The 22,716-nt window shown below is 40.2% G+C and overlaps 1 protein-coding gene across 1 annotated transcript; it reads right to left on the reverse strand.

Moving 5' to 3' along the window:
- Positions 1-426: 426 nt before the first annotated feature.
- On the reverse strand, positions 427-21,441 carry LOC141011557 (beta-1,4-galactosyltransferase 3). Its single transcript, XM_073484728.1, has 7 exons — positions 21,313-21,441; positions 10,567-11,986; positions 6,642-6,877; positions 5,412-5,599; positions 4,870-4,992; positions 4,486-4,590; positions 427-4,226 (listed from the first exon to the last, which is right to left on the reverse strand). Exons 2-7 carry the CDS (start codon positions 10,829-10,831, stop codon positions 3,953-3,955), a joined length of 1,191 nt encoding a protein of 396 aa, XP_073340829.1. The 5' UTR covers positions 10,832-11,986; positions 21,313-21,441; the 3' UTR covers positions 427-3,952.
- Positions 21,442-22,716: the final 1,275 nt, after the last annotated feature.

Raw genomic sequence — 22,716 nt, forward strand, 5'->3', positions numbered from 1 at the left:
GTGGGCTTTTCCTAGACAAAAATTAAAGTCAAGGTTAAAACTGTGTATTAATGTGAGTTTTATCGACATATTACAAACCGGCAACTACCAAGACTGTTGACTGCTGAATAAAAACATGTGATAACGACGCCGTTAAACGATTGGCTGACAAACAACTGTCAGCATTCTAACACAGACGTAAACAAAACAATCATCTTGAACCATTTTGGATCATTAATTCACCATTATAATTAGATTTTTACTTTCTACAAGCTCTGTAGATGTTGTTGTCTACATTAAAATGTCATCAGTATTTAAGACTGGATCTGTAAACTCCCAACATTAACAGATACTCAGGACCAAACAGCATGTTTTCAACTGGCATTGCCACAAGGAAAATAAAAAATAAAAATAAAAAAAGACTGAATAATGCAAATAAAACAGCAATTATTTTGAATAATCAGTTTATTAATGAATTTAAGGCCACTCTGGACTGTGCAGGATTCATAAAGAGAGCAGAAATAGCTCACAGAGTCACATTGCCCTTGGTTGCTTCAGTACTACCCTGTGATGACTGCTTTCTAGTGCTGCCGAGCTTATCCACATCATAACAGAATAAAAACAAAGTAGCTTTAAAAAAATAAAAAAAACCTAAAACATCAGGTCAAGTGTTAAACAGCAAATGGTGGAGACTGTACATTGTGACTTTGGGAATACAAACTTCTTTTGCACATTTTGCTCAAAAATGCTTCCATCATCTTCAAATTTAACACACCGGTGAGGAGCACTCCACACAGCAGATGCAAACTTGCATGTAAAGTCACAGTAAAACAGTTTCCAGCTCACAACATAGACACTTCAGCATGCTTCATATTTTCCAGGCGGGCATCGATATGTATCATCTCCATGTTGTGCTCAGTACATTCCCAACTTTCTAACAGGTTCTTTGCCATGCATATCTAGTCTTTATATAAAGATGCTATTAGAGACCAAGTGTTGAAATACTAGCATTGTTTGTGTTGCTAAGGCCATAGGAGTTGGATATGAATTCACATCAAAATGATAATACAGTTTATAGTCATCTATTTATGAAAATCACAGAAAACCACCCTCGGAGCTCGTCTCGTTCACTTCAGCGAATACCACAATGACATGAAGATAAAACAAGATTCAGTACAGCGTTTAAAAGAATAAAATAAAAAAAATCATCTGTGGTTTCTACTTTGAACTCAGAACTGAACGAAGCTACAAATACAGATCGGAGGAAATGATAGGTCTGTCCATTAAGAGAGAAGGAGATAAGAAGTATACTGCACACACACACACACACAAAAATATTTTTTTCCTCAATCCATCCTCACAGCTTTCCATGCAGTCGTCTTTGGTTTCAGCCTTGTTCACCTGTCGGTTCAGCGCCACACACACTGCGTAAAAGGGACTGGTTTTTTTTTTTATTTTGTTTTCTCACGTAAACAATCAAATCTGTCATAGTGGAGAGACATGAAGAGGGGGGCGGACAGTCGTCATGCAGTATACGGGCACTAGTGGTAAGGATATGGCAGATGTCTCCATGTGATAGCTTCTTAAAGAACTGGCTTTTTAGTCAAATCACAGGCGAACCGGGTCCATAATGAAGTCGCTGAAGGTGATTACACCAAGTGATGAATTGTTTTTATGAATGCTTGGAAGAAAAAGATTAAAAGAATAAAAAGGAGAACATAAAAGAGAAAGAAACACAGCTTGTTTCCTCATTGGCAAGCCGCCCTATAACTTGCTAAACATGTCTCTACATACCTCAGATTTGCAGTTAAAGGACAACTCCACCAATTTTACACATCAAAGCGTGTTTACAGGTCTTGGTGAGTACTACTGCGTATGTGGAAAAAAAGCAGTATAAAGTCTTTTGTGGCTCCAGAGAAAGCTGCACGCAATCTGACAAATTGCTTCCAGTGATGTCACTCAGTGGCGCAGTTGCATTGTGGGTAATGTAGGCACCTATTTTTTAAACTGTCCATAATGAGTCCAACAGTGTTACAGAAGAGCAATGCTAGACCAGTGGACTGCTTTTCAAAAGCTGCCGCCTACATTACTTACAATGCAGCTTAACCTCTGAGTGACATCACTGGAGGGAAATTATCAGATTGAATGCAGCTTCCTCTGGAGCCACAAAAGCCATCATACCACTTTTTCATATATGCAGTTGTACTCCCCAAGACCTGTAAACACACTTTAAGGTGTGACAATGGTGGAGTTGCCGTTTAAAAGGTCCAGCATGTAGGATTTAGTGGCATCTAAGGTGTGGTTACAGATTGCAACTAACCGAAAAGCCATCATCTTCCCCTCCCTTGCAGTGGTTGCTAAAACAAGAACAACGTGAAAGGTCCTCTCTGGAGCCAGTGTTTAAATACAAAAGGCTCATTCTCATGGTAAAACAACAATTATTAGTTTTTGGTGAAATATAATTCTGAATATTTAATTTCTGCCCCTAAATCTGCCACTGGACCTTTAACTTTTGTGAGCTTTCTCAAACTTTGTGAGCTTTCTCAATAAAAAAGATAAAAGGGCAACAGAGTCCTTCAACTCAACTGAAACAAAAACATCCAAAACCACAATTTTTTCTCGCAGCAACAGCAACACAACTTCCATTGCCCATTTCCAGCGAACACAGATTTGTCACGTTTTGCTTTTGGCTCAAGCTACTGAACTCACTTGTATGTTTATGTGGATAACGTTGGCTACTGTAACTTGATCTTAAAAGAAAATGAACTAATGCTCATCTGACAACGCTGCAGAAGTGACTTTCTATGATCTGTACCGATTAAAGACAGGAGATGGGCTTAAAAAAATTAAAAGACATCATAAAGATTGACTGCATACAAAGTGCTGAGGGAGCAAGCCAGCACTATTGAGGGGCACATTTACATCAGGAGTTATATAGCACACTGTACATAATCGACATATATATAAAGACTCCATTTTGATGTGAATCACAAGCTCATCTGAAGGCAGAGGACTGATCACCGTCACCAAGGCCTGCTCTACTGAAGGCAAATACACAAAAACACAAGAAAATAAAATTCAATCAAATGTTGACGATAATGGGTATTCTGAAATTGGAAAGGCTGAAGTGAAGCACCAGCTAAGGTAAACCGTTGAACTGTAACCTTGGTGCGCAAACTGAAATGTTGTCAATATTGTCATTCACACAGGTAAGTTGATGTGTACAGCACCCAAAACTTTGAAATCATTAGAAAGACTTAGTCCATCTTTTGATACGCAAACCAGATGTATACAAACCAGCATCTCCTTTCTCACAAGATCCCAGATATTTGCGGATAGATAGGATATGTGTACTGTTATGTCAGAAACAGTAATAGTAGTAGCAGTAATGCAGTACTCAATCTGTACTGTAGCAGCTTCACACACTCAAGTGAAAACAAAAACCATCACCTTCACTCATGTTTTCATTGGCGCGGAGACAAAAATGAGTCAGACACTCCTGTGGCAGAGTGTGACTGCTGGAAATCGCAGCTACTGCTCCATTAAACCCAATTTTCAAATAATGTAAGGTACGAGTGGAAAGAAAAGAAACAACACGAATCTAAGGCATCACAAGGTTTAGCCAGCGACCACAGTGCTGTAGATATATAAACTCATAGAGTCCAACTTTAACCCTTCACTCTCCACTGTGGCTCCCTTGGAAGAATAATTAGTGATGTCACAGGAATCAAGGCAGAGAGCCGTCACCTCCGGGTCGAGAAATTCAGGTCCATTGTTTTTAATTTTGATAAATCGAGTGTTTTTAAATCACCCAGAGTACCGCACTGTCCGCAGGCAGTATGACGTTTATTCTACGCAAACGAATTCCCCCACAAACTGACGAGAAAGCTTTAAATGAGCAAAAACTCCAGGCCACTGAGAAGAAAAAACACCCATTGAAGTTATGGCAGGGTGAAAAAAGATTAGTGGTCTCTTAGGGGCTCTCTGGGTGCCCCTCTTTGAGTTTGGCAGGGGGTTTGGCAGGGCCTTTCGCTGGGACTTCTGCAGGTGCTTTGACTGCAGGTTTGTCTGCACCTTTGGCAGGAGGAGGTGGTGTTGGGGGAGGCGGATGTAGACCTGCCTCAGTACCAATGTTGACAGTGATGTTGGTGTAGAGGGGCATGTATTGCCGAGAGATTGTCTCATATTCAGCTGTGTTCATCCCATCCATCTTCCAGGTCTGACGTGTCTTAGCCAGCATGTTGAACCTTCAAATGGACGGCAAAGACAAATCAGTGAATATTGAAGGCTACGTACCTTTTTGTTTTACCTGTGCAGTAAAAACTAGAGGTGTAACGATTCTCCAAATTCAGTGTCAGTTTCCCTCGTAAAAACAAAAATAGAATTGTGTTTCTGCCGTTTCTTTTAATGATCAAGTGTCACAGTTTTGAGTCTGCATGCAAACTTAATTCAGATCTGCTACAAACTTCCCACATGAAACCAACTGCATCAGCTTGTTTACTGTACCTCTTTGGGTTCACGTCATTGCCCTTGTCCAGCTTGTGTTTAATCATCTTGTAGCGGCCGACCTTCAGTGATGGACGAGTGATGTACATCCCCGACAGAGACACTCTGAGAGGACGGGAAAACAAATGTCAGTCTTACACATTCTGATGTGGTTCTAAAGGACATAAACCAAAACATGGCGACCTTGAATCCATAACAGAGATGATAAATTTTGATATACTCATATTTTCATTCTGATATTTGGTTAGAATTTTATTATCAACCTCATATAAGGGATCAAACATGATTCAAGCATAGCATGGAAACTCTCTGACAGGTCATTGAAAATCATTTCCACAGTAGAACCATTTGTCCTGAACAGCATCTGGCCTCAACTTTTCTCACCTGACACCGATATCGTCGTCCTCGCCACCCCAGCCCCAGTAGTTGTTGGGAAAGCCGTTCATTTTTAGGTAGTGCAGCGGCGTCAGAGCCGACACTCCTCCAAAGTACATCTTGTACGGAAGCCTGGAGAGGATTAAAAGTCATAAAAAACAAAAGGTAAGTATTTCAAGCAAAGGTGGAACGTAGAATGTGCTATGTGTCTATCTGTGAAGAGCGAACCCTTCAATAGGGCTGGAACTAACCATTATTTTCATTGTCAATTAATTTGTTAATTATGGGGACTGTACAAGATTGTTTGGTCAATCGGGTTGATCAGTGTTACAAAAAGCCCAGGATGAGTGTCTTGTTTTGTCAAAAACCCAAAGACATTCAGTTTAGTGTCATAGAGTAGTAAAGTAACCAGGAAATATTTACATTTAAGAAACTGGAATCAACAAATTTGGACCTTTTTTTTTTTTTTACATGAAAAATACAACAAAAAAAACTATTAATGGTTGCACATTTCTTCTTCATAGGACATTCGCAGATGAGAAAGGACATACTTGTAGCCAAACTTGTCCATGGCGATGGCTGCGTGCTTTGGATTGGAGTCACAGACGTATGTGTTGCGATCGTCCTCTGGAATGAGGTCCACATCATGAAAGAAGAGACAGTCCCAGTCTTCCTCCCTCATGGCCTCACGGAAACCCACATTCATCAGCTTGGCCCTGTTAAAAGTGTAGTTTCCAGCCTGCAGAGTAAACACAGACACTTAATGTCAAGCCAGGCTGAATGTTTACAATGACACCTTACACACCAGTCTGCAAGTATTTAAACAGCAACTAATTTGTCACCTCTAAAGCAAAACTGAGTCTGTGGCTGTGTTTCCAGCAATGTATTTTTAAGTGCATTTTGAAATATCGCATCTGGGAGGATGGATGTTTAATTCAGTTTATTAAGTCTTGAAAACAAAGAGAGTTTGTTTATTTAGTTTGTTTAGGCATTAAAAAATATTTTTAAAAAATCAGTCAATAAGGATCTTGAATCTTGGGGGAGATATTCTGAAAATGTCTCCCCGAAATTTCTTTTTTTTTTTTTTCCCCCACATTTTTCATTTTACATTTCAAAAGTTTGCTTGACAATTAGATGAAAAGAACTTGTGATGAAGTGAGAACTTTTGAGTTGTCAGTATGAGGATGAGCATGATGGAAAATCCAGTAACTAATATGGAACAACCAGCAGACCTTTCTCAGTTATCAGAATTAATTATAACATCACTGTATTTTAGAAACTGCAAGGTCAAGCTGGAACACATTAATTTTTAGCTGGCTTAAACAAATCCCTTCTCACGATAAATACTGATATACACGGACTTATTTTGAGGCATCCTCTTACAAGGGACAAGACAAATCATGAGAAGCGAGACTCAACAACATGACTGTGCAAAAATCCAGCTCAAGAGGTGTAACAGATTAAGTGCTGAGAAGTAAACATGAAGGAATTGTCACAAGCAGCTAAAGAGATTAAACCCTTTAAGCCACTCAAGTGTTGACATCCTCTAATATACACATCCAGTGACCGCCCACTAGAGGGCACTGTCTATCAAGCCTGAACTCTACTGAAGACCAAATGAAGGACACACTGTGCATAAAGACAAAAATAAACACATGATAGCAGAGAATATCCAATAAAAACAACCTGAAATCTATATAAATCAAAATTAAATGTCACTTCAATCCCTTTTTAAACCTTTAATTTAGTGCTAATAAATCACTTGGTTGCGCGTGATTCACCTGGTGAATGACGTAAATTCCATAATGAAGCTGTTGCCGCTGTAGGAAAGGATGTAGGTAGTACAAGAGGAACTTCAGGTGGTGTTCTCTGTGTCTGTGGGGAATGATGATGGCCGTTCGGTGCCTTGCCTCACAGTCAGGCGGCCTGTAGCGTCCCCCGCGCACCACCAGCGGATTTTTCTTTTGAACCTCTGCTAGAGTGAGCCCTGATGGGAAGCTGACGTGGATCGGCCCACCTGTGGGCACAAATTGGTCTGATGTCATTACAAGTAGAAAACAAGGTTTGTCTTATGGAGTGAAGGCAAATAATTTGGTTAGAGTGCAAGAGCCTTTCATTTGCATGATACACTGCAGTTTAAAATGAGCTCATGAGTGTGACATGCTGAACTGAACCTACTGGAACAGTAAAACTAAAATGTGTTCATACATTTACCAAAACCAGTTCCGACACCTGGTCCTTGTTCAAATTTGAGCAGTAAAATATATTTGAACAGGGGAAAGTAAATCATTTCTGTACATGCCTCCTTGACACTGGTACTTACATTGCATAACTTGTCACACTAAGCTGTCAATTTTTTTTTTTTTTACCTTTTTCAGACGGCATAGAAGAAAATGTAATACTCATTTCATGATCATACTGGACAAAGTATGAAAGGATGATGGAAAACAAGTAGGTGTAATGTGGCCGAGAATAATGTATTATTACCGTGTTTTTCAACACTTCCAAAACAATAATTCCTACTAATATAATCAGTTAAATTAGAATGACTGCAGAAAAACAATCTGAGGATGCCCCATTGAGGTTTTTAACATTTTTCACAATTCAGTTACATTTTAAAGCAAAAATTATTCATTGAGAAAAATCACTGGTAATAAAATAATATATTACATATAACATAATAATCAGTCAGTCAGTCAGTCAAGCAACCTGCTGTTATGAGGAAAGACTTCCAACGTCCTGCACCACCCATAATTTGAACATGACTGTGGACTACTGTACCGCATTTATATTGCACTTTTCTAATCTTACCGACCACTCGAAGCGCTTTACAACACATGTCAGCAGTCACTCATTTGTACACAGATTCATACACGGGCGGCAGAGGTTATGGCCCAACCTGCTCATCAGGAGCAATAATCATTTATAACCACACTCACACTCCAACGTGTAGACTGCAGGGGCTGAGGGTCAAACCACCAACCTCCTGATTAGTGGATGACCTACATCGAACCTGCCATCTACCTCTCAAGCCACAGTCCCTTCCTCCTCAAACCTGTTTCAGTGAAACTCCAGGTGGTTTCTGTTTATTTTCTGCTACCTGATCCAAAGTTCCATAATACCTCGAGGACCTAGCCATTGATTTAATACCAGGTAGTAGTCAATGCCATTTGGCTCAGTTATCAGGAAAGGGTTTAAAATTACTGGGGCGGAGCCCAGGAAGCAGGAAACAACCTGCTTTGACAGTGCATCTCGTTGTACATTAACAAAAAATACTAAGTCGATCAGATTTCCTAGGTAATGTATAAGAAGTGTGGCGTGGATATGGATGCGAGGATATAAAATTGTATGACTTATGATTTCCATAATCAACATTGTTCGATTGTTTTTCACTAAAAAAAACATGTGCTTCTTAAAAAAATGTAAGGAAAGGTGATTCCAGTATGTTTAAGTGCAACCTTAAGAATTTTAAGTATGTTTTGATGATTATCACAATACCCTGAATCACAATAATTTCGGCCAGGATAATCATGACATGAAATATTCATATAGTCACAAGCCTCGGCGTAGACAAATGGAGACATGTAACAAGGTCCACTTACTACCCCTAAGCTTTGACCTGTTTGCTCGGTTGTCATGGAGAAAACTAAGAAGTGATGTGGTATGTTGCCGATTATTGTTTGAAACCCTGGAGGGCAGATTTAAGCGGAAGTTAACAATGTGCGTGCCTCAAAGCTACTACTTGTACACTGCCTGTGATGTGTGCAGTTTTCATTTGATAATTTAATCACAGAAGATATTCACACATACAACTAACTCAAACGCAGGTGCGTTGAAAAGTGGCACTTCAGTCTTGAAAAAAGGTCATTAGTATAGCTTCCTCACATTGTAATTTAAAGAAGGTGTTTCCCCTAGAAGTCTGATAGCTGTTATGCTCCACTTGTTAAACCAGTTTCAGTGAGGCTCCAGGAGGTTTTCGTAGAGTAGTTAATAATTACAAGCAGCCTACAGTCTACAGTCTACTAATACTAAAACAAGGCTAATGAGTGTTGCAACTGCAAGTGCTTTGGGGCTATAGTCATGCTTGATTTTGAGCTATTTTTAGATATGTATTCACTTAAAGCTGCTACAAGGAACTTTCCTTTTTTTGTTGATTCTGCTGGCCCCTGTGGACAAAAGCGGTATGAGCACTGCCAACTCCTCTTGTAAATTGATCTGGCTAGCGCGTTATTTGTTTTGGAAGCAAATGAAGGAAAGAGGAAACTTATGTTTATCTAGATTGATAACTGTAATACGAAAAGGGTGAAAAAGTCAACTTTGTTTTAGTGCCGTTAATACACCTTTAATCCTACAGCTAACAGATGTACTGATCAGCGAGAGTTATTGATAGTTATTAAAAGGGGCACTATGTAGTTTCAGAAGTAATTCAAACTCAGAATTTTAATATTTACAATATTAATGAGGTAATGATACAAATGCAGAAATATTTATTTTTTCCGTAGCTGAATTAACAAGCTGTTCTCAGAAGACAATAAGGTCCCCAGAACACTGTTTGAGGCTAGAAAGGTGGCAGGGTCTGCCAAACATAAACACATGTGTTGTCCTTTAAGGTCAGTTTGTTTATTACGTTTATTTAGTCATGAAAAGGAAGAGAGTTTGTTCAGTTTTTTTAGGCATAAAAATCTTCTAATTAAAAGTTGTTCCTTTCCTTTTATTATACCTTTAATATTCCCTCGTACTGTTATGTCTTCATAATAAGCCAACAGCAAGATATAGTGCGGCCAACGTAAAAAGTTATGTTATAAGCCAGCTGTTCTGCTGCTGCACCACCAGACTACAGAGCAGCTTCTTTCCTCAGGCTGTGAGACACATCAGCCACAAAAAGTAACTTTATTGTAATGGCTTATAATTTTGCAGGGGATCTGAACCAGTGAATGGTATTGAGAATAACTATAAGGAAATCTTCTTGCCGACTGTCTGATTTGCTGAGGTAGATCATTTAGAGGTATCAGTATTAAATCAGGACAGGTTCATAACCTGTTAAAAACTCAAACTTTCGAGTGGATCAGTGCATCAAGTGTATTTACTGTACATCGACTGGAAACATATCCAATGAGGGCTCTTTTACTTTGTTCAAGTTGCCTACATACCCCTCTATCGCTACATAATGTTTTTGCAGCCTGGATACTTTATATAGTATATCAGATAGAGCAGATAAACTACAACAGAACAGCACCACAAAGCAGCAGCAGATTGTGTATGTTTTCTTTTCCAAGTGGTGCGATAGCCCACCAGCTTTCATTACACAAGTGATGGCTTAACTTCATTATGCTAAATGGAAATATCGGTTGTATCACTGTGATGCACTCAGATGCCATTGTTACTGCTTCCAAACACCTTGGGGAAAAAAAAGGCCCCTATGACTGTGTGAAAACATAATTTTCTCAAGTTCTAATAGCACAACACAGCAGGTGCCAAAAATGAGATTTCTGAAAATTTCCATAAAAACTGCACTTCCAGCAGAAACGATGGGTGACTCAATACAACAGCAACAGCAGATGCACAACCAGGGCTATTGAACGGTAGTCATCAATATCATACATATTCAAATGAACAAAAAGCTTCATAGCTTCATAATCCTTTGAAATTTGCTTATCAGTTATGAGGAGAATCAGGAATGACACAGAAGCATGCAAGAACACTCACGTATAAAAGGGGACGTCTTAGGGCAGTAGGGCATCTCATCTCCATGGTGATGAGCTTTGGATAGGTGGGACAGGTTGGCATATACATCCCCACCACTGATGCCAGCTACTGTGTGGTTGCGGCCTGTGCTGTCAGGCTTGCGGAAGATGCGGATGAAGTAAGAGACCCTCTTCTGGTATCCCTCCCGGGATAGTAATGCCATGACCACCAGCTGGATGCCCAGAAACATGAAAAGGTAGCGCCATCTGGACTGGATACTGACCATGGCGGTGGTTCTGCGTCGTCAAAGCAACAGACGTCGGGAGGAGGCAGTGCAGAAAGTCACGTTGGTCTGGAGCAGTCCGACTGTCAGTGATTTAACGCTGGGGCTATGTGAGCTCTTCCCGAGCAGAAACAAAATTCAGGAAGGTGGTGATTGTCAGCTGTGGATTTGATTTGATGGAGGCTGGTGTTGTGGCTGGTGACACCCACACACAAAGTCAAATATACTATGGACCTTCTCTAAAATATGGCAACACACACTGAATAGGACAGTTACTGTTTGTAAAGATACATGCAATAATCTGTGGCAATATGGAGTATGAATATAGAGCAAGACGAGTAATAAAAATAGACAAAAACAACACTAAAAAGGCACTTTTGGTAGGTTGTAATTAAAAAGAAAAACAACAAGAAGAGAAAAAATATAAAAATATTCTGAACCAGGAAAAAAAAAGTCTTGTTTACTTTTCTCTATTTCACTGCATTCCTTGCAGCAGGTCACTATGTGGCAAATATCTCCAAAGTTGACTGTTGGTCCAATTTGTGATTGGCGTGGGGTGGTAATGCCAGTCCCACATCATGTGGTTTCACCCCCATTGAATTCCATCCGTTGCCCCGTGAAGCTCATTCTCATCCGGTCAAATAAATGGCAGCGTCAGTGTCTCTCAGTCACTCTCTCGCTCTCTCTTCCTCCCTTTGTGAGCTTTATGCTGCCTTCTGTTCTCCCTCATGTTCTCTCCTGAGGGAGGCCTCTGCAACAATAACAGCCGCCATAACAAAAGAGAGCATATGCAGCCGTATAGGCCCTATACTTTACAGAGGATTACACAGCGCCCATCAGCTCACTGCCTGACTGGCTGGAGAGACAGGGGGAGTGGACCATGACCAGCGTGGGAGGAGTGGTCAGAGGGTTTCATGTGTGTGTGGGCGACAGTGTATTTGTTAGGGGGGAGGGTTTGAATGGAGAGTCAGGCCGAGAGAAAAAGAACTGGAGGAGGAGATGGAGGAAGAGGAGGAGGAGGGAGAGTTTTGATTCCCATTGCTATTGTCTCATAATGATGCAATCCACAGCTAAGAGACACCTCACGCAGCTCACTGGGCTGATAGCCACTGGGTTCAGAGGATGGACAGAAACTGGACCAATCACTCCAGCACGGCTCTGAAAGACAAAACAAAGAAGAGGAGGAGGGACGGTTACATTGACTGTCACCCTTTGGTTCAAACTGTTGACATCAGCGATTTTGTGGTTACAGCAGAATGTCTTTCCCATACAAACAATGACTAATTGTGTGCTGTACAGGCTCAACAAATGGATTGTGTTTGTTTACATGGAGACTCACAGCACAGTTGGATAGCCTTGACTAATCAGGCCCAGCGTGGGCTCCAGTGCAGATGCCTCCCAAAAGACAGGCCTGCTGCCCACAGCGGATGGCATACGGGAAGCCGTGCACCGCCGCGTGGATGAAACTTCCTAGTTCTAGAGCCAACAAACTCAGCGGCCTTGTTGCAGTAGTTTGCTGCAATGTTGTGTTTGCCGACCTTGCATAACCCCTAGCCCTGCTCTGGCGCTGCCTGCTGCAGTATCCAACACATCCTGAGTCGCAAATCAATTAGTACTTGTTAAAGTAGACAGCCACAGACTGCTAATCCTAATCCCACGGAATGCTACGAGACTGGCTGAGAGACAGATAGAAAAGACTGTTTAAAACAAGCAGAGCAGCAGCCACCCTCTCACCCACCATCACTGATTTTACAGCTTTGGTTTCCTTCCTTAAGGTCAAGATTTGCTTAAGTTTGCTGCACCGAATTAAAGGTGTAAAACCATACAGAACCGCAATGCAATGTCTCCTGATGCACATGAATTTAACAAATAAATTTAAAAGTATTAAAGGCCTCTCTGGCCTGAAAGCAGTGAGAGTTCCCATGCCTTTAAAAAAAATTATTATATATAAAAAAACATATTATGCTTGGGCTAATCTGTGGTTTATAAAAGCTATTTCAAGCAAATTCTGAAATATGATGAAAGCCCAAAGTGAACTGAATCATCAGTAATGGTGTTGACAAGAGCATGTCATGCTAATCACACAGGGGGAAACAATGCAATATAAGCACTCTGTGTGCAGAGTACATTAGTTCTCGTGCAATGATCTCGTGCTTGCCTTTTTCCATACGCTTGTTTGTCAGTCAGTCACACAACAAGCCGCGTGTACAGACCTGATTCCAAAGTAGTTGGAATGTTGTGTGAAACATAATTAAAACAGAATGTGATAATTTGCTAATGCTTTTTTAACATAGAGAATTTTAAAAAGTAAAAAGACATTACATTTAATCTTTTTTACCTGTAAACTCTGTGTAAATATACGCCCATTCTGAATTTGACACCAGCAACACATTTCAAGTAAGTTGGGACAGGAGCAACAAAAAACTGGGAAAGTTGTTGAATGCTCAAAAAACACCTGTTTGGAACTTTTCACAGGTTAACAGGTTTGTTCGTAACCGGTGAGAGTATCATGATTGGGTATAAAATGGGCGTCCTCAAAAACCTCAGTCGTTCACATTCAAGGATGGGCCAAGTTAAACCTCTTTGTGAAACACAATTGTATAAAAGGGCATTACTACACAGGCGTGGGAACACTTTGTGTAAAATGTCAAATTAAAACAGAATGCAATCATTTTCAAACAGACTGTGTTTACAGACAACAGTTTTACAGTGTCCCAACTTTTTTGTAATCGGGATTGTATATGTTTTTTTTGTAAAGGGACAGAGAGGAGGATCAAGAAAAAGAGAAAAGATGAACAGAAAAAAATACAGATTAATCACACAAGTGATTCGTTACAATTATACATTTTGATAATTCAAATTAAACTACCTGTTTTGCACGATTTCATATTATGTTAACATCTAGTGTTTAAGGAATTAGGTCTGCAATGCAATGCAGTTTCGTAAACGATCATGCGGCAATTGTACTGAGTGTTGCAGTGTTATCACATTTCTGTTTCTGTGTTTCCTCAGAGAAGATGTAAGGAAACCTTCAATGTTTTCATCATAACTGACAAAAAAACGAAAACCTCCCTTTAATTGTGAAACACAAAGACTACTTGATCAACTACACAGATATACTGATGACATCTGACAAATTCATGCTCGCTGAACTGAAGTGTTGATGTATTATCTGCCTTTTGCTTTGACAGCTGACTGCAAGGATTTTCAGTTCAAGGATAATAAAGCTTTTTCTCTGAGGGGATGTGTGGATCAAAAAGGAGAGGAAAGCCTCTGCTTGCCGCTGCAGATGATTTTTCATCTGCATGTGGAACTGTGAGCAGATGGGGGATTGACCTCTCTCACATTGCCTGGCCCTATAATAACCCCTTAGATTATGGATATGATTTATAAAAGATCATGCCATAAAGACTTTGGTTAATCCCACAGCGGAGAAATTCAACTCCACCACTCAGAGATGTGATCCAGAGCACAACAACAGGCGACCTGGAAAACAGCCATCTTTTTTTAAGTAATGACTAAGACTCACTACCTGGTCATGTAACATGGTCTTTTCAGGCTCACTAGGGTGATATAATATGATTAAACCTCTCAGGTTTTCAAGGACAAAACATGGCTGATAAGATCGACATGGTGGGCAAGTTTGAGCCGCTAGATGACTAAGCATCATGCATTAGGGAACCCCGAAGGGACCGAATTAAAACTTATGACACCCCTTTCCCATTCTCTCATATTCCAGCATCAAATTCATCTGTAATGAGATATACAAATGTCTTTACAAAGGGGAGAAATGATAAGTCTGGTTTGCTCTAGTGCTCGAGGGCCATATTGTGCTCGGGCTGGCTTATAAAGTGAGAGAACTTGGCAGCAGGCACCTTCTTCAACAAAGCTCAGGCACTGACTTAACACGCATATAAAAGAGACCCGGTGACTAGATTTAGACGAATCTTTCTATGGTAGCTAAAAGGCTGAGGATGAGGAGTGAACCACAGAGAGCAAAGGACAAAGCAAACCGAGAGGAGCTGGAGGGGGAGAGGGAGAGCAGCCAACAGTCTGGATACACTATGTTCTTTTGACTTCATTGTCTCTGCAGCACGGAAATCCTTCCTTCCTACATTTAGAATTTAAAAAGAGGCAGGTTTGGCATGACATATCACTCATTTAACACACAAAAAAGGGAGCCTTTTCTGGTCTCGGTCTATTTTTTTTTTTTTTTACCTCACTGTGAAATGTGCACTTGAAACAGTGATGGCACATAACAGCCGACAAATGGGACATTTTCTTTTCCGCCCATGGGGCATTAATATTACATATATATGGGTATGTCCACATGCATGCTTGCACACACATGAATGAATGCAAGAGGAGCCACGAGGGCTAGCATGGGGGTTAGAATGAAGAGCAGACAAGAAAATAAAAGGAGATGGGAGTTATATATTTAGATCATCATCTAGCGACGATGGCTTACTAATCCTAAAGGGACAGCATAGAACCCATGCACAGCCTACTGACATCCATAGCAGCCCTGGATGGAAACAAACGAGCCAGGCTAAATCACAGTGGACCACAGAAGAGATTTACCTAAACAGACATTCATAAAGAGTCTCTATTGAACACCTGAGTCACTTTTCTTCTTTCCCCTCTCCAACTAACGCAGCCCAGTCCCTGGACTAGAACTGATTAGTAGCACAAAACATCACATTTCAACACCAACCAGACTTGGGCGGTATCAAGAATCCTTCTTCCATAGATTTGCTTATTTCCTTATTCATGACCAATTATTTATTCATTTACTTCCTTTCTATTTATTTTTTTATGGGCCATTAGTTTTTAAAACCATCAGGACTTATCTAAGAAGCCGATGTATTGTTTTACCTACACATATTCACAAAACCATCATATACTGCATATCCTTGTGAAATGCCAGGAAGGTATGAAAAAATAGATACCACAACAATCATTTACTACCAGCCATGGGTTATTTTACAGTCTGTAGCTATCTGAACAAGAAAATATCGGGCACAGCTGGTTCACATCAAATGACCAAAGTACAAAGCACAGATGTGGCCCATCCCCACTTGAGTACGATTTTACTATGTACAATTGGCTGCAACTGCCTTCAAAGCAGCATTTCTGCCAAAGTTACTGCAGGAAAGGTAAACAATAGCTAATACGTATTGGCTATTGATTCCTGAGTCCTGGGTGGCAACGTGTAAAGCAAAAACAGGCCATTATTTATTAAGTAAGTACTGAAAAGAAAGGTAATGCTCAACACTTGTGTTGTGCATATTTTACCAAGAAAATAGAAAAACCACCTACGATAGAAAAGCTCGCCACAAAACCTAGACTCTAGTCTGACAGTCTGGTAAGGGCCACAACCTCTTAACCGCACTGAAGCACATAGCAAGGCTCTGCATTAAAGGATGAAATTATTTTGTCACAGCAGCAGTGTGTCTGTACATAACATAAATAGAAAGCAAGCTATATACAATGTATATACACAGTGCAAACTATACTATAAACAATAATAAGCTATACAACTATACAAGAAATAAACAATTCCTATGAATGTGCAATAACAGAACCAACATATAATAATATGCATCTGCTACCGGAGGAAAAGGAATTAAGACAGTAAAATGAGATTAATTAATGAAACGGAAATCTATATGCTGTGCTCAAATGGAGTAATGCCCAGAACTGTGGCTGCTGAAAGAGTACAGGAAGAGCAGAGATGGTCAGAATTGAAGCTTCAGCAGACTGAATTTTCATGTTACAATTAAAAAACAATTGTTATATATCAGAGGCCTGGGGCCTAATTACAGAAATTTGTGAAATGTCTGAAATCATATCTTAACTCAGTTTAGGATGACTTAAGATTTTTGATATTTAGAAGCATGTTTCCTAAGACTGCATTTAGGAATAAAGTCCATTCTTATCTCTGAATTTAGCTACTGCAGAACCGTCCTAACTGAAACATTTCCTATACGCAATGAAAATGGGGAACAGCAGGAACACCTAATATTATCATATTAATATAGATACCCATTAAATGTGCGTTTTCTCTTGCCAACTACAGCAGGCTAGCCAGCCAGCTACAAGTCAAGTGAGACCGGCATTGTCAAGAAAACAGGCAGTCTTGTGTACATCCTCAACAAAGATATAGGCAAGACGGGACGATGACAGTCAAGACACAACGAGTGCTGATTGAAGAACTTAGTTTACAGTTCTAGATAGGATTTCCTACGCAAGTTATGTTAAGACACAAGGTCTGGGGTAGGATAGGACACAGCCACAAGTTAAGAAAGTACTTCTATAATAGCTAGATATGATTTTTACTATCTTTGAAATTTAAGATAGGACAAGCAGTAAGGACACATTTCTGTAATGAGGCCCCTGGACGCAGCCCGTGAAGACCTAAGAAATCAGTTTATAGAAAGAAAACTGCCTGTTTAGCTGCTAATTTTCACTATTTATGAAGTGTTAGTATGAAAGCTTGATCCATTTCAAGTCCTGCCCACAGCACATAGATTCATCAGGGTTTGTGAAGGTGTGGTAGTCTCCCTCTATTTAATCTGAAAAGGACCAATGTGTTACTAAGTGTGTCAAAGTCAGATAGGTGGGAGGCTCTTGTAAAACACAGATAGATAGTGGCAGCTTGCTCTCACATAACCTCTAACTTCTTAAGATCTCAATAAACCATCAACACATGTAATGATTCACAGGCAGGGCTAAATGTGACCTCATTGTAGGTTGTCAGAGTCGGTTTATAAAATGTGATATCAGCCATTCAGCAAACGCCCAGTGCTAGGCTGAACAGGCTGGGTAACATTACTTCACAGGCAGGAGTCTTTTATGTGGAGAAACTTCGATTCACACCTTGTTGGGACACTGGTTGATTCAATGTTAGCAGGGAGGAGATGAGAATGTGATTTTTGGAAGATGAATATAAGAGAATATGCACAAAGTAATCAAACAAAAGTGACAGTGTGTAGGATTTAGGGACAGAAGCTGAATATAATATTGGCAGAAATGGAATATATCATAAATAATAGTGTTTAAGTGTTGTGACGATTAGTTGATTAATCAATCAAAAGATAATTAGTTTTAACTATATTGATAACTTTGAAACATTTTAAACACATCAGGCTTTACTGCTTTTCTTTGTCATTTATGATATTAAGTCTTTTGGTTGGTTGGACAAAAGAATCAGTTTGAAGATGTCACTTTGGGCTCTAGGAAATTGTAATGCACAGGCAGTTTTAGCATTTTACAGATGAAAACTCAGGTGAATAATGGGTTGATTAATCTATGAAATACCCCCTACATATATTTTTTTATACAACAAAGCACTAGTCTCTAGCATTTGTTTTAAAAAAGCAATCTCAGTATACCTAGGGTAACTTCTATTTCCATTACTGATATAAAAAAAAAAACTATCTGTGCTAAGTAGCACTGGTGCACTGGTTCACTTTGACCTGACATGATTTGAACACAGGTGCCTTCAGAATCATGCCTGGCATCCTATTAGCTTCAGAGCAGAACCTTGGCAGAAAGTCTGGAATGAAAGCATTAGTATATTTCCTCTAGAGATTTAACCTTGTCCTCGCTGCACTTTTTTCCTGGCAACCGTTCAGATCTGCAGTCAGTGTCGTGTCAGGCTCCCAACAACAACAACTTGATTGATTTGATTTGGAGTTGTTGATATAATAACTACCTCATTAGACATGTACACAAATGGGAAAAAGGTCATTCCACAATAAGCTGTTTCCATTGCGGACTCCATTGCAGACTTACTAGAGATAAATTCCCTATAGTGGATGTTCAAGGACCACTGATTGGGCTATTTTGTGGCTACAGGAGGTTAGCTGTATTTCACAGCTGGACAACTGGTCTACAATTTACAGTGCGAGTGTCAGCTAATTAACAGGACTGTTTCATCAGGATCTAATACTTTTTAATACTGCACATAAGAGTGAAACTGATCTGGACAGATGTGGCCAACAGACCGCAAACAGCTCTTACACAACAGAAAGATTTTTCTTCTCTAGGCTGCCACGACGTCGGCCAGATATTCTTTACACAAACCACCATCAGTCCTAAAAAAAAACAACAGATTTAAGCTAAAACCATTATTCAGATTCTGTATACACAAGCTGGCCTTTTCTCTCAAGCACCAACCAAGCAAGACCAGGCAATGAAATAATGTGCAAACATGCCCTGCGAAAAGAGGTGTCTGCATAACAACGCGTGCCAGCGTCCTTGCCATGGCAACCCATCCTGAGCCCTTGCCATTCATCGTGGTTGCAGCTGGTACACGTCTCTATGGCTGTTCCCTCGAGTACGACTCTGCTGGGACAGACTGCTGAGGAGAGGGGGGGAAAAACACATCATCCCCTCCTTCCTCCCATTTTTTCTTCTCATCTGTCTGCCTTTAGTTGCTCAAGCCGTTTCCATAGTGTGCCGTTAACCTCCAGCTATAACCAGCACACCAGGGACAGTGAGTTACGAACTTAGCACCAACGACCATGGAGATGAGGTTACCCCCGTGGGACCGGATAACCCACAACAAAACTGGAGCAACAAGTTAAACAAGAAAGAAGAGTGTTGACACGTCAGGTCCTCTATTTAAACAAAATAAAACTGTAAAGAACTGAGACAGCCTGAAGTGATTGCCAACAGTTTATCCAATGCAGAGAGACAACGAAGAACAAAAGCTGTGTAAAAACTCAAACGAGTGTCCGACACTTTCCACCAACATCTAAAACTGATATTTTTAAGCTTGAGATCAGACTTATTAAATCAAATATCATGTTATTTTAAAGTCAGGGTCTGAATTAGGGATGTTAATTATGTTAATTTAATTAATCAATTAATCGATGTTAAGAATGTAACTGATTAACACAAATCAATCGGCACAAATACATCAAAAAGTATCTTGGTACCAATTGCAAAGACTTGCTTTTCAAATGTATCAACATATTAGCCATTAAGTAGCCTCAATATGTGATAATATTATGTTGGGCCAGTTCTTGAACAGCGACAGACAGAATATCTACAATCAAAATTAAGGCGCTATTTTGTGTTATGAAGATTATTGTTTAAGTGACTTGGTGTTGTCTTTATCTGTTATTTAAACTCCTAATACTCTGATTTTGTATCGAACATGTCAGTTTTCTAATGGAAAACAGTCCAACATGTGTATGAATTATTAATGATGTAACAGATAATTGATGGCTAAAGTCGACAACTATCAATTATATACATTGCTTGAGATTTGCATCCCTACTCTCAATATCAGCGTCTAAGATACATTTATTTATCAATCTACAACACAGTGTTGAAATAACAATATATTATGAATTTTCAGTCAAAGGCAGCACACACTACTAGATTTGACTCCATTTAATAAATCACTCAATGCAGAGGTAGAAAGTGTGCATGGAAAATACTCGTCTTCGCTGGAGATTCCCCCCAAAAAACTACATAGCGCACCTTTAAGCGATTGATCCATCTTCTCGAGGACAATAACAGAGTAGTCTCTCTGTCTGTCTGTCTGTCTCCTGCATTGCCTCTCTCATTCCTCAAGTATGGACTCAATCAATCTGACAGCTCGGATGGGGGGGGGATGGGGGCCCTTTTGTTCCGCTGAGGAGGGTAAACACGAGAATACAGGCGACGAAAACCTGCCTCGCCTGCCTGGAAGTCGAGTGCCTCAAGCGAGAAAGTGGCGTGAAATACCGGAATCAAAGAGCATTTTCAACACCGAGGGCAGTCACCATGCTAACTCAAGCTCAAGCCTCCCCCTTTATCAGTAGTTAGCTATTAATACACCAAAGCGCTGCCAGCTCCGCTTGTCCTTAAAACTTGTTAGAAACTCCCTCCGAGTGTCGCCCTTGTGCTTTTTAGGCGGCGACAACAAGGAGCTCGCTGACTTTCAAGTTTTCTGAAAGTTGTGCGAGCGTTTGTTGGGGGGGGGGGGGAGTCACGGTACCGACATTAGCTCTCTGTGTGGCTAACGCTGCGTTAAATCGATCAGCAAACGCAGTTAAAACGTGACTAAACTTTTCTCTTCGCTTGTTTCCGTCACGGTGTCGGCAAATCGGCGTTTTAAACCCCGTTTCATCGACGCGTTTCGTCGCAGTGTTCGCGTGACGTTACTTTTCACCGGAGCTAACGCCGCCGTCAACTGTCTCCCAACTGTTGTGTGACTGGACACTTAGCGCCCGAAGCGAGAGATAAAATCCACCGCACACTCCTGTAAAACTCTCCAGAGAAAGCCGACGACTCTGTGGCCAGCTGTGAAGACGAACCGAGCCGAGCCGAGTTAAGCTGAGCTGAGCTGAGCTGAGCCGAGCTGAGCTAGCCGCTGCGGGTCAACTGACGTTATAGTTAGCTAGCTAGCAGCCACGCACACGGTGCTGGTCTCGGTGTCGCTTAGCAGTGTATATATATATATTTCTTTTTTAATGTTTCGTTCTTACCAGAGAGGCTGCTTGTGTCCCCCTTTCTGGCTTGTTAGCCGTCGATGTGCCCAACAACACCCTCCCTCCTCCGGGTTTCCGATGTGTTTTGAAGTTGATGCTGTGCGGACGCAGCGGTGTTGCCCGAGTCTCCACAGCGAATGAGCAGCAGGGTGAGTGTCGCACAGCACTTCTCTCCTCCCCTCCCCTCGACCGGACTGGAAAACCCAAATGACATTACGAACCTATGAAAAGCCCCGATTCCGTTTTTTCCACGCAACAAAAAATGACCACGGTTGTGTTTTGTGGCTGTCACACGTAACGACAACTATAGTGGTGGCAGTGGTGCTATTTAATTAACAGTATAAGTCCCATTATTTAATTAGATTTTTATCTTTTAAATGTATTTTTCAGTAAACAATTCACGTGGAAATGCTTCACAGAGGTTATAAATACACAACCAACACGTTTAAGATGAAAACTGAATTGTTGAAACAACTTAGAGTAATAAAAATAAAGTCATTACAGTAAAAGGTAAGCAGTAACTTATGAAAAGTTAAAGGTAAGGCTATTAAAAATTGGACTCTATCCTTACTTTAAAGACCACTATGTAGTTTTGGAGAAGAAAAATAATGAGGTAATAATCCATAACTGAATAAACAAGCTGTTCTCAAGGGAGAAAAAAAATGTCCCCAGAGCACTGAACCTGGAAAGGTGGCAGGGTCCGCCAAATATAAACAAAGTGAAACAGCAACTGTGTTGTCCTTTAAGATCAGATTGTTTATTTAGTCATGAAGTAGAAGAGTTTGCTTATTTAGTTTGTTTCGTCATCAAGATTGTTCTCTTCTGATTAACATTTCTTCCCCAAAACTACATAGCGCACCTTTAAAGATGAAAACTGAATTGAAGAAACAACTAAGAGTAATAAGAAATATAGTCATTGCAGTGAAAGGTATAATTTATTTAATGGTTATGGTAAGGCTATTTAAAAAAATGAGCTGTTCCAGACTTGAACTCTATTCCTTCTTTAAAAGTGGTGAAAATGAGGACATAGTTTGTCTGAAGACCTGACATGACCCGTGAGTTATTGAAGGCCAAAAACATGATCAGTTTTCACCAGGAAAAATCCATGAGATTAAAAATAAGACCACACCAGGCAGGTCTTTAGTAGCCGTGTCAAACAGAATATCAAACTTTTAATCTCTCCAAAAATGTAACAAACAACTGTTGACTAACACTCCACAGGTTTAACTTGTAGGCCGATGAAACATCTGTATTGCAGGTTACTTTCTAGTTAAAGTATTGGTGCATTTTTCATGAATTCACCCTGATCAACCTGATGTTGTTGTCCTCAGTCATTGTTTGAATTAAACCACATGTTCTGGAACCGGACAAAAATGAAATGAAAACAAAACATTCACATTT

The sequence above is a fragment of the Pagrus major genome, chromosome 17, assembly GCF_040436345.1.
Source record: "Pagrus major chromosome 17, Pma_NU_1.0".
Lineage (NCBI taxonomy): Eukaryota > Metazoa > Chordata > Actinopteri > Spariformes > Sparidae > Pagrus > Pagrus major.

What these genes read in the sequence shown, in the direction of transcription:
- LOC141011557 (XM_073484728.1), bottom strand. Translation starts at nt 10,831, where the DNA reads ATGGTCAGTATCCAGTCCAGATGGCGCTACCTTTTCATGTTTCTGGGC. An exon ending in TAAGACGTCCCCTTTTATAC is followed by an intron (nt 6,878 to 10,566) that starts GTGAGTGTTCTT and finishes TTGTGCCCACAG; the next exon opens with GTGGGCCGATCCACGTCAGC. An exon ending in ATGGACAAGTTTGGCTACAA is followed by an intron (nt 4,993 to 5,411) that starts GTATGTCCTTTC and finishes AATCCTCTCCAG; the next exon opens with GCTTCCGTACAAGATGTACT.